Genomic DNA, 12,786 nt, shown 5'->3' with positions numbered 1-12,786 from the left:
TTGGCTAGCAATAACTCATAGAAATAAATTCCAAACAAATATAATATTATTTAAAATAATATTCTTAACTCGGGGAAAACAATCCCGACCCGAGTCGTTTCAAGGTAACCGAAACACAAGACGTTACATCCAGATCGTGGTAATTATAGTATATTGCATACTCAAGGATTTCCAAAGACTCGGGAACCCTTTATACATTTATTTATGATCAGGCTGTCATAATTATTATCTGAGATAGCAGGAACCTATTATCCTGTTATCAAATCATATCCCAATATAAATGAGAATTATTTGTATTAAATGTAATTATTATATAAATACGTGATTGACTCACGCGGTTACCCAAACATGTCCATGGAATCCCCCTATAAATACTGGGAATATTGGACAGGAAAGGAAACCATTATTCTGTAATACCAAAACTCAGCCAAAATAGAGAGAGAAATAGCAATATTATTGACTCGTAGACTAAGTGGATTTTAACCACTGAACCACGTAAACGTTTTGTGTTCTTAAGTGAATTTTGTTTATTGTTCATTACGGTTTATTATTAAGTACTAATCTGCATTATTATTTCTTAATACACTGTTGACGAAAAACTGCGTCAACAACTTAATATTGTATGGATTTAGTTTTACATTGGGAAATTTGAGCTTATATGCTTTCTAATATACACAAATTAAAATATATGCCAACTTTGCTAATTCTAGGCAAAATATGTCATTCTAAGAAAAATAGACAAAATGCCCCTTTCATTCATACAACTCATTCTCTCTCATTTTTTCTTCTCCCTACCCAAGACTATCAGAAGAAGAAAAAAAAAAACCCTACAGCTCCCATTGACACCATTTGCACCTACCATTAATATCATGGAAGCACCCACTATTTTTTTTTTGAATAAATATCATTTTTGTCCCCCAAACTATGACCACTGTATGATCGTGCCCCTCGAATGATTTGCGATGTTAAAAATTCCCCCCGAACTATGCACGATACTGAAATATGGGACTTCTGTTAGATTTTGTCCTAGGTGGCTAACGGATTGATGATGTAGCATTTTGTCTCTTGATATGGCAGTACCATATGTAGAATAATTAGAAATTTTGCCCCCCGAACTTTGACCACTACCAAATTGTGCCATTTTTATTAAGACTAATTTATTTATTTTTTAAAAATTGATAATTAAATCCTTAAAAATTAAAAAAAAAATCATTTTAAAAGATAAAGAAAATAATCAATACTAAAAGTTTCAAATTAATTAAATAAAATTCAAATACTCAAAAAATAAAAATCTAATTAATAGCAAATAATTTTTTTTTACTTTTTCTTTTCTTTTACAATATATATGTTAATATAAAAATTAAAAAATAAATCCTAAAACAAAGTTTTTTCCCCTTTGTCCCCCTCTTAAATTAAAATTTGTATTTATTTATTTAAGTATTTTGTCCACCTCTTTAATTAAAAGTTTTTTCTTTGTTTTAGTATTTATTTTAAATGTTCATTCTAAAATAGTTTTAATTAATATTGTTTAAGAAAAAGTAAAAAAGAGTTATTTGTTGATAATTAAAATTTTTTATTTATTAAGGAATTAATTATTATTTTTAAGAAAAAACATATATATTTTTTTATAAAAGGGGTATAATTTGGTAATGGTCAAAGTTTGGGGGGCAAAATTGATAATTATTCTACACATGATACTGCCACATCAACAGATAATATGCTACGTCATCAATCTGTTAGCCACATAGGACGAAATCTAACAGAAGTCTCATATTTTAGTAACGTGCATAGTTCGGGAGGAATTTTTAACATCGCGAATTATTCAGGGGGCACGATCATACAATGGTCATAGTTCGGGGGGCAAAAATGCTATTTATTCTTTTTTTTTTTGTATTTTTTATGTTTTAATGATTGATTCGAAATTCAATTCAAAACTTAAACCCAAGAAAAAATTGACTTAAAATACTAATTGATGGATTTCGAACACTTACGTACAAGTTTTTGGTTTAGGATGCGTTTTTTTCTTTCAAATATGAACTTTTGAAAATGGCAGATTTTAGACTAAAATATAAGCTACTTAATTTTTTAGACAAAGAATGATGGTGTCATAAAAACTTAATTTTTAGGAAGAAAAAAAAATATGGTATTTTGAATTTTTATTCTAAAAACGATAGTTTTATGAAAACTTGATTTTGGACGCAAAAACAATGCTAAGAAAAACGATGCAAAACCTACATAACCGAAAACTCTCATGATGTTGAGCCTGTTTTACCTAATGTTGTATGGATTTAGTTTTACATTTATAAACCTAAACATCTTGTCAACAAAAAAAAAATTACAAATATTAAAAACATTCAATTTTATTTATTTTTCTAGACGAAAATAATTTGTTTTTATTTTCTTCCACGTTTCTCCATTAATAAGAAAAGTATTTTGGGTAGAAACATAACACTATTTTAAATTCTCTCTGTCTTTTTTATTCGATGGTTGGCAGAAGAATCACTCCCAATAACCTAACTTTACCCATATTATTAACCTCCTCGACCAAAAGCCAAAATCTAAGATCCAAGCGCGTGAACGTCACATGCAACAGCAAATCTTGGATGCAGAATCTCCATTGGAGAGTGCTCTTCACATTCCATATTGACGCGTGGGGAACAGTCCCAACTAACAAAAGGCGCCAACTATATTCCGATGTGGGACCAAATGTGGCGCAAAGCAACGGCATTGGAAGGAGTCCAAAAGAAAAACACAGACCAATTTGGTCACTTGTACGTGCTTTTCCTCACTAAAGGTTATCTCTTTAGTCCTCTCGGCCATGACCCAAGTCTCCAGTATGGATCGGGACTTTAACGTAATCTTTATCGGGGAGAGAATCAACGGTCGTGATGTATGAGCGTAACAGCTTATGATCGGAATCAATGGAGGGTTACACGTCGGACGATGAGTTCGACCAATTGAGTGACCGGTTCGAGAGCTACAGCCTAAGTGCAGACGTGAGTGAGTCCGAGAGCTCCAGCAGCGGTTTCTCTCGTCCACAGTACGATCATGAAGCTGGTACTTCGAATTCTCTGGCTTCTCCTCCTCTTCCAGGATCCACATTCCCGGAGAGTCCGGTTCTTCCGACGCCGGTCTCCGGTGGTAGGAACATTGTCATTTCGGATAATATGACTGAGATATCGGACACTAATAATTCCGGTGAGCCTACATTTTACTAAAGTGGTTGTTAAAAATGCCATAAACTATAACTGTTTTGTTGGTGTTTATATAGGATTAGAGAGGTAGATGGACCTCTCATAAGTACGTTTTTCTTAAGAATTGGCATAACAATACTCTGTTTTAGTCTGTTCTATCAGATTCAATATGTTTGTGAGCTAATAATTTGTATTGGTATGATCCCAGAAGTAGAATTGATGAAGGAGCTATTTGCTAAACTTCTTTTAGGGGAAGATATGTCTGGTGGAGGCAAAGGAGTTTGTACTGCTCTAGCTATTTCAAATGCTATTGCCAATCTTTCTGGTATGTATGCCCATTGTTATGTTTTCATACAAATATTTATACAATACAAGCATGAGTTTGTTAATACATATGTTGTTGATATCATATTTTGGCAGCTTCTGTGTTTGGTGAACTGTGGAAGTTGGAGCCATTGACTCCTCAAAAGAAGTCAATATGGCGCAGAGAAATGGACTGCCTATTGTGTGTGAGTGACTCCATTGTTGAGCTTACTCCATCCATACAAGAATACCCTGGTAGTGGGGCATTTGAAGTTATGGTCACTCGGCCACGCTCCGATCTCTATGTCAACCTCCCAGCGCTCAAGAAACTCGACACCATGCTGCTTAGCATCCTTGATGGATTCCATAATTCTGAATTTTACTATGTTGATCGTGGGATCGTTGTTAGTGATGACGCTGCAAGGATTCTTCTGTCTTCTTCGTCCTCATCCTCGTCCTCTGGAAGGCCATTGTCAAGTAGGCAAGAAGAGAAATGTTGGGTACCATTTCCTAAGGTCCGCCCAAATGGGTTGTCTGAAGATGCGAGAAGGAGGCTGCAACAATGTAGGGAATGCAGCAACCAGATCCTTAAGGCTGCCCTGGCAATCAATGGAAACGTTCTAGCTGAGATGGAAGTTCCTAAGGTCTACTTACAAAGCTTGCCAAAGGTAACTGATTTCAATGGAGGGTCCTGTTCTGTTTCATATCTATATGAATGTGTACTTAGAGAGTTTAGACTTGAAACACAGCATGAACAACAAACAAACACAGAGCAAACATAGCCATTTGTATAGGAAAGACAAAATGCCACTCAAAATAGTTAAAAACACATATTTTCCAACATCATTAACACACCAAATGCTTGATTCGGATCCTTAAGGCTTTGTTTAAATCTTAGATCTTAGATCCCACCTGAGAAATCGTTCAAGCTCCCTCATACAAGAACTTTCTCAAGCAAAATACAAAGAAATGATGGAATTTTCTGAATCTCTCTCAATACATTTTCTCACTTTTATATTGTGTCTTACCTTCTAAAACGCATTTTAACTTGTATTTATAGAAGACACAAACCAATAAGAATGTAATAAGGAAACATCAATGAATGACCTGAACGAAGTCGGTCAACCAATGTCCCTGATATTTTTTTACTTGAGCCATCCGATTCTCCTGTTGAGATCGAATCCGATCTTCATAGGTTTCTCATATATTTTCTTCCGAAGTTTTGTTATAGCATCTATAAAACATCCACCAGAATTAGCTTATCGACCCCCCCGAACAGTACTATACAAATTGGTACTGAACATCCCCTGTTGTTATTCTACAGACTCCCATAGCAATAACATATTTTGGTTCCGGCATTTGTTCATATAATCTCACTAAAAAATGAGCAATTTTCATTGTTAATGTATCCGCTGTTAAAATTAGTTCTGCCTGTCTAAGACTCGATCTTGGCACCAGTCCATAAGTCAAATCGTGAAGCAAATTCAGTATAGCAAGAAGCCATCTTCACATTATTTATATATATATATATATATGATCAGTGGTTGTAATTTGATATTGTTGTTTCAGAGTGGAAAAGCTTGTTTGGGGGAGATAATATACCGTTACATGACAGCTGATAAGTTCTCCCCAGAGTGTCTTCTCGATTACTTAGATCTCTCATCAGAGTACACCACCCTCGAAATAGCAAACAGGATAGAGGCAGCCGTACACATTTGGAAGCAGAAGCATGTGAAACGGCGTCTAATGGTGGTAAAGCCCTGCAAAACATCCTGGGGTGGTAAGGTCAAAGGCCTATCTAGCGATGTAGAAAGAAATAAGCTTCTAGCATACCGAGCTGAGACCCTTTTACAGAATTTGAAGATGAGGTTCCCTGGCCTGCCCCAAACTACCTTGGATTTGACCAAGATTCAGAATAACAAGGTACGTACGTGCCATATATATATAAATATTTCTTTAAACTGTGAAGTTTGGTACAATATTTAGTTAAAATCTTTTGTGGGTAAATTCGACCGATGAATTAATCAAATCGGATAAATATCATGAATAACAATATCTTTCCAATTGATTCATTGTCAAGAACTGAATAATATAAGATAGGAAGATCTTTTATCCCTACCGAATTCAAAAGATACCCTAGTAGTCCTAGTTGTAAACTATGGATACTAAGCGCTGTGTGTATCGACCCATGTAGTGTTATCGTGTTTGGGGAGTTAGTTCACAAGAATGAAACTCAAAGGAATTGAGGAGTGAGTTAAGTACTCACTTATGAGATTTTAGTCTTTATTGAGTCGAGAAACTTGGTGAGTTTGGAGTCTTGGTAAGAGGAAAACTTTCTAAGAGAAAATTTGTACTTGGTCTTGAGATAAATTTAGTGGGTTGAGCTGCTTTGATCTCACTGGACGTAGGTCAATCTTTTGGCCGAATTAACAAGTAAATTAACTTGTTTGTGTTGCTGTTTGTCAGGGCAGAGTCTGGTAAGGTAAGTGAGGTCTAATACAAAAACATATTTGTCTAAATATTGTATATAAAATTATAATGTTCTGAATTTGGAGACTTTGTTTGTATATTTTAAAAAAAATCAGACCCTTTCTGGAAAGGTGATGTTGAAAAAGTATTTCATGTTAATCAAGATTCGATTTATGTTTTGATCAGGATGTGGGTCATTCAATTCTCGAAAGCTATTCAAGGGTGTTGGAAAGCTTAGCCTTCAACATAATGGCAAGGATTGATGATATTCTATACATAGACGATGCCACTAAACGACGTGCAACTTTAGAGTCGATGTGTGTGTATGACCCTGGAACTGGAAGGTTTGGTACTAATAATGGTGCACCTTTTCCTAGACAGAACTCACAGAAGCAAGGATTAACCAGTTCTAGCTCTTTCTCAGCTCAACAACAAGCCTCTTTTGCCTCATCAAGAGTTAAACAACCACCAATACCACCCCATCCTCGCAATCAGATAGGTGTAAGCCCTGTTAGAAGGACCAATAATCTTTCTATAGAGAGGATTAACTCAACTGGTGATACAGAGGATGAGAGGTTTGATAAGCTTTCTGCTCACATGAAATAATCAAAATTAGCCATTATTCTCATTTGTAATCACGTTAATTAGAACACTATATACGACTCTTTATTTGAGAACAAACTTGTGGAACCTTATGCATCAATAGCCACCTAAAAGGGTTGGAGTGTTTCTATTTGGCATTTTAAGGTGTCCAACACTACATGAAGTGATACCCCATTATTATTAGCTATACTCATAATACTTATTAAATTTAAATAAGTGGGATCCGAAATTGAATTGTACTAATAACATTATGTCATCTCCTTGTGGTGTCTAGTAGACCTTAAGGTGTTCAGTACCATATTAGGTAGAACCTTATAAATTGTTAGCGATACTCCATAATATTTATTAAATTCAAATAAATAGAATCTGATATTGGATTGCTCCAATAACAGTATGTCACCTAATTGTAGTATTGGACACGAGACTATTGGGAGCATGGGCCTCGACTTTGAAAAACAACCTAACACTGTCGTTTTGGTTCGAATATGGACTTGTAGCAAGCAAACTCCAATTTTTGGCTTTTACTTTATTTGGGCGTTACTTGATCCATAGACCCAACTCAATAGTAGTACATTTTTCTTAAACCAAATAGGTTACCAAAGTTGCAAAGTTAAATTAATTGTAGGTATTTGGTAACACTTAAAAAATAATTTTTAATTTAATTAATTAAAATTTTGAAAATTAAACATAAAATAGGGTTTGGTAATTTTATTTTTATTTATTATTTTTAAAAAATTTAATTAAAATTCATTAAATTTTGAAAATAAAAATAAAAGTTATCAAATGTATTTATTATTTTTTGTTTTTAAAAACAAAAAACAAAAATAGTTATCAAACATATTTTTATTTTTAAAAATAAAGAAACAAAAATAAAAATAAAAATAATATTTCTATTTTTGTGTTTAAAAAATTCAAAAATAAAAATTTTACCAAACACAACCTATATGTGTAACTATATCAGAAAAAAATATGCACTACAAGAAAAAATGATTATTATAATACCAAAATAGAATTATGAAACAGTTAGCGTAATACTTTTTGAAGCATTAAGGAAAGCTGTGTTATCGTAAGGCATGACACTTTTCGTAATACATTTTTCTACTTATACTAAAGTATTATTGAAAACTCTATTATAAGACTTTTTAGTATTATTTTAATATTTTAATATGCTTAAATTATCATTATTCTTAATAGTTTTCATAAGACTTTTTTACTCTTATATTGATAGTATTATTAAATACTCTACAATAATACACTTTTGTGTTATTTTCTCATTTTTATAAGTGTAAAATATAATTATTGTTTTGGTATTCATAATACTTTTTTTTACTTATTTTACAACAATACATTTTTGTGTTATATTCTCATTTTTATAAGCTTAAAATATAATTATTGTTTTGGTATTCATAATACTTTTTTATCCACTTGTTTTACAATAATACATTTTTTGTGTTATTTTCTCATTTTTATAAGCCTAGAATATAATTATTGTTTTGGTATTCATAATACTTTTTTATCCACTTATTCTATAATTATTTAGAAACACTAGTTAATTTTGATGCATAATAGTGTCTAATAAACTTAACACATTCACTATTAAAAAATACTACAATAAATCTCAAACACTAACTCAGCCAGCCTTGAACAAAAATTATTATGCTTGAACAAAAATTTATTAAATATAAAATGTTCACACACTTGAAACAAAGAATAAATTAAGAATGCTTACAACTGAATTTACTAACATAATACACAATTAATCTCCATCATTAAGGGATGAGTGGTAGCAAATCTAATATAGTTTTAATTCTCTATTATTAAGGGAAGAGTGGTAGCAAATCTAATATAGTTTTTTGATTGATTATTCAAAGTTTCAATGTCATTAGTTATTATGAAATTAAAATATTATCTCTTCAAGTATACTTTATGAGTAAGATTATATGATAATAGATTGTTTTGGGATATATATAAATAAAATATGAGTGAGGTTCTCCTTTTATCTTACATGTGGTACTAATAGCTAGTCGTCTTAATTATGTATTGAAATTTTTTTTTTACATAAATTATTGAAAATATTAAGAACTTATGGACAACTAATTTAATGTTAAACCCAAATTATAAACATTTTTTAAAATTCGACATTAAACCCAAAAAATCTCTAATAAAGATATTGAAATACAATGTTGACCAACAATGTATTGAGATTTGCTTGACTCATAAGAATTATAAAAACTAGATACAATATCTCAGAGAAAGAGTTTTCTCCTCTTCCTGATAGGTACAGAGTAATTCACCATTGAAATGATACAACATAGAAAGAAGACAACATTCACACTCGCACTAGCTCCTTCAAAATACCTCAAATGTAAATATATAGCTTAAAATGATCAATTACCTCCTAATCAGATGAGCTCATCCAAAACAAATTTAAAGAAGGAAATTTTTAAAAAATATGGCTTTTATATCAATAATGTGTAAAAATATGGGAGTTATACTTTTTTTTAATTTGTATGGGAAATTTATTAAAGAAAAAGTTAAAATATGGGAAACACAGTTAGTAGCTAACTAAAATATGGAAATATCACATTTTTTATCATAGTTATATTTTCTTTGATTTTGAAGATAATTTTTTTTTTCCATCTTTTTTTTCCTTACTTATTTTTTCTTCCATTTTTTCATTTTTCATTTTTTTTTTCTACCAATTTTTTCCTTCATCTTTTTTTCTTTCCATTTTTTCATTCTTCTTCTTCTTTTTTTCATTTTTATTCATTTGTCTATTTTTTCTTTCATTTGTATTTTTTTTCTTCATATTTTTTCAGTTTTTTTTCCATTATATTTTTTCTTCATTTTTGTATTTATTATTTTCTCCTTCTATTTTTTTCTTTTTTCACACATATGATCATTTTTTTTCTTCCATTTTTTTTCATTTTTTTCTACCAATTTTTTTCATTCATATATTTTTTTTCTATTCATTTTTCCATTATTTTTCTTCTTCTTCTTCTTCTTCTTTTCATTCTTATTTATTCATCTATTTTTTTTCATTCATCATTTCTTTTGTTTTTTTTTCATTTTTGTACTTATTCTTTTCTCATTCTATTTCTTTTTTTTTTCTTTTTTTTCACACATATATTTTAACATTACATAATTATTCTACTATTTTTTTTATTTATTATCTTTTATTATTGTAATTTTTTTTATAGTTTTTTCCACTATATGTAAAAAAAAATCAAATCAATTTTTCAGCATTTTTTTTTTACTGTAACACTTATAGGAATACCAAAATTTGGAAAGAAAACTAATAAAAATATGAAAACATGAATGGGTAACTGGTTACCTTCACATTCTTTGTGTGTATATTTCTGAGGGTAACTGGTTACTTTCACGTTCTGGTGTGTGTATATTTATGGTTTCTTTACGGTAACTAGTTACTTATGTTACTAAAATCATAGTTACTTCTTCTTCCTTTTTTAATGAAGTGTTTTTCCATTTTTCTTTCAAATTTGATGTTTCTTTTCATATTTAATATGAGTAACTCATCACCCCTCTTAGGTAACTAGTTACCCCTCTTATGAAAGAAGGTTACTAATCTCAAGATAACTGGTTACCCCTCCTGGTGCATGTTATTTAACCTAGCTCTAGGATTTTTTTTTAAGATCAATCAAGTAACTGGTTACCCTACCCAGGATTTGAAAAAAAAAAATGTACAATCTTAAAAAAAACATGTTTATAATAAATAAATAATAATTTTAAAAACAATTCATATTACAAAAAAATTTGCAAAACAACCAAAGAAAAATCTAATATAAAATTAGTAATATAAAAACAATATAAAAAAACAAATAACCTAAAAAAATAATAATCAAATTACTAACATACCCTTCCAAATTTGATTAAGAGTAAAACTATGGCATAAGCCAACTTTTATTCAAAAATAGGGGAAAATAAACCCATAAAAGTGAAAATTCTTAAAAAAAGCCATATTTTTACACATTCTATTAAAAATCTCATATAAAATGTAATTTCCTCTTTAAAGAACGGTGATGTAGTCTATAGGTAGCTACAACTATTCATTCCTTTATAGTTATTTATATTCTTATAGTTATTATATATATTTTTTTGGTTTAACAAAATATACATTTAAAACTAATTAAAAAGTACAGATATTTAATAATTATATTAATATAGATTCAAATATTATTATGATAATAATATTTAATACATAATCCTAAAGTTTATTTATTTTTTTATATTTTTATATATATTTTAAGAAAACATGTTATTTTTTTATTACTACTTAATCTAGCTTATATAAATATATATATATATATATATTCATATTAAATAATAACAAACATTATAAATACATTATATATATATATAAATGTTGTGTACAAAGAGTGTGGTTGTATAACTACATGAGAAATTAGAATAACATCACTCTTCTATCAAGAATAAACAAACTTCTTCTCCAATCTCTAAGGTGTGCTTTGAAAAATATTATGATGGAATGTTTTGTACTTTGAATAGAGTTAAGGCTACTCACACTAATATTTCTTCTTTATTCTTCAAAATACATCACCAAAACCTTACTTTATCTATTTTACATCAAACTTTTACATTACACCATACATCACATTCTCTATTTTTTCTCTACATCATTTTAAATATTCTATTTTTCAATATATATTATTAATTTTAAATATTTTTCTCTTACTATCAATAATATTATTGTATATTTTAATATAAAAATATCTTCCTATATATAATATCAATATATTTATACTCAATTTTAAATTAATCCAAATTTATAAAACAAACTCAAAATAAACTAAATTGTTATTATATATATAATGAAAAAATCATAAACATTATTTAGGTTTAATTTTTTTTTTATGTTTATATATATAATATTGTTTATTTATTTAAAATTTATATAACAAATATAAAAACTTAATAAAATTTTTTATATAAAATTAAGAATGTGCATTGCACATTACGTTAATTTCCACCCACACAAAAGGAATAGTAGCTTTGGGTTATATATGAGAAATTTGACTTTTAATGCATTAAGTGATATTGTATAATAAAATTATACCAACAAAAAAAAACCTCACATTTTTATTCTAGTATTCTTTGGATTCCCAAAAATGCCCCTATCATAAATTTCCCTCTCCTTTTCTCCCATTGTTTTCTCCCTCTCTATCTCTCACATTCTCCCTCTCTATCTCTCAAGCTCTTGTACACAAAAAAAAAAATAAGGCACCTTAATCTATACAAATTTTTGAGCTTATTTCAAGGCAAATTGTGAATCCTTTCAAGGCAAGGACTTCGTTTTGGATTTCGGATAAAAAATCGTATGGGTAAGTATATATTTGTTATATGTAGTGAGGAAACTTGTTTATCAATATTGCTTTTGCTATTTCGAACAGAACTGTGTATGCCTTCATGTTTTATTGTAATTTTTCACTGTCGGAATGAATTTTCGTTCCTTTCTTGGTTTTTTTCTAGGTTTTTTGTCTGCCTCGATAGGACTCGATGGTCCTTGATGGACCTCGATAAACCCTCATATATCTATATTATTTGTCTACCTCGATATGCCTCGATGAGCTTCGATGGACCTCGATAAAACCCTCACATAAGGGGGGAAATTGCTACCTCGGTGAGACTCGATGGTCCTCGATGGACCTCGATAAAAATCTCAGACTTTAGGAACACTGAGTACCTCGATGGTCCTCGATGGACCTCGCTAGAGGCATAAAAATTAATTTATGTAGTGTATGCCTCAATGGGACTCGATTGGACTCGATGGGTTGACCTCGATAGTTTGATAGTTTGACCTCGATATGAATCGATTTTATGCTGTTTGATGTTATAGTTTTAATTTTTGACCTATTTTTTTTGTTTTTTTGATACAGATTTGCCTGTTTCCATATTTGTTGCATTCACTAGTGTTTGGGAATTGGAAAATAAGGATTGGATTTTCAGGGATGCTGAAAATCAAGTTCTGCCCGTGGAGAAGGGTGTGACGTATGAGCAACTGCTTGACATTCTGTACGATGAGCTTGAAGTGGATAATTGTGTGATGACTTGAAAATTGAGGTCCCATACACATGCCTATCACAATGCGTCAAACCTATCGTTATAAAAATTGATAGGCATGTGCGTGCATTCATTGGGTTAGCATCAAAATCTGTAGAGAAGCTGATTCCTCTATGTG

At 30.2% G+C, this 12,786-nt stretch overlaps 1 protein-coding gene across 2 annotated transcripts; it reads left to right on the top strand.

Annotated features, from left to right (window-relative positions):
- Nucleotides 1-2,771: 2,771 nt before the first annotated feature.
- Nucleotides 2,772-6,706, top strand: LOC133804308 (rop guanine nucleotide exchange factor 1-like). 2 transcript variants are annotated; one of them, XM_062242473.1, is made up of 5 exons: nt 2,772-3,198; nt 3,445-3,519; nt 3,615-4,165; nt 5,067-5,420; nt 6,153-6,706. In XM_062242473.1, the coding sequence occupies exons 1-5, from the start codon at nt 2,922-2,924 to the stop codon at nt 6,570-6,572; spliced, it is 1,677 nt and encodes a 558-aa protein (XP_062098457.1). In that variant the 5' UTR covers nt 2,772-2,921; the 3' UTR covers nt 6,573-6,706. The 2 variants fall into 2 exon arrangements, with proteins under 2 accessions (XP_062098457.1, XP_062098456.1); XM_062242472.1 differs by having other exon boundaries at nt 3,403-3,519.
- The last annotated feature ends 6,080 nt before the right edge of the window (nt 6,707-12,786 follow it).

The sequence above is a fragment of the Humulus lupulus genome, chromosome X, assembly GCF_963169125.1.
Source record: "Humulus lupulus chromosome X, drHumLupu1.1, whole genome shotgun sequence".
Lineage (NCBI taxonomy): Eukaryota > Viridiplantae > Streptophyta > Magnoliopsida > Rosales > Cannabaceae > Humulus > Humulus lupulus.
Note: the sequence above shows the minus strand (reverse complement) of the source record. Positions and strands in the feature narration are given on the sequence as shown.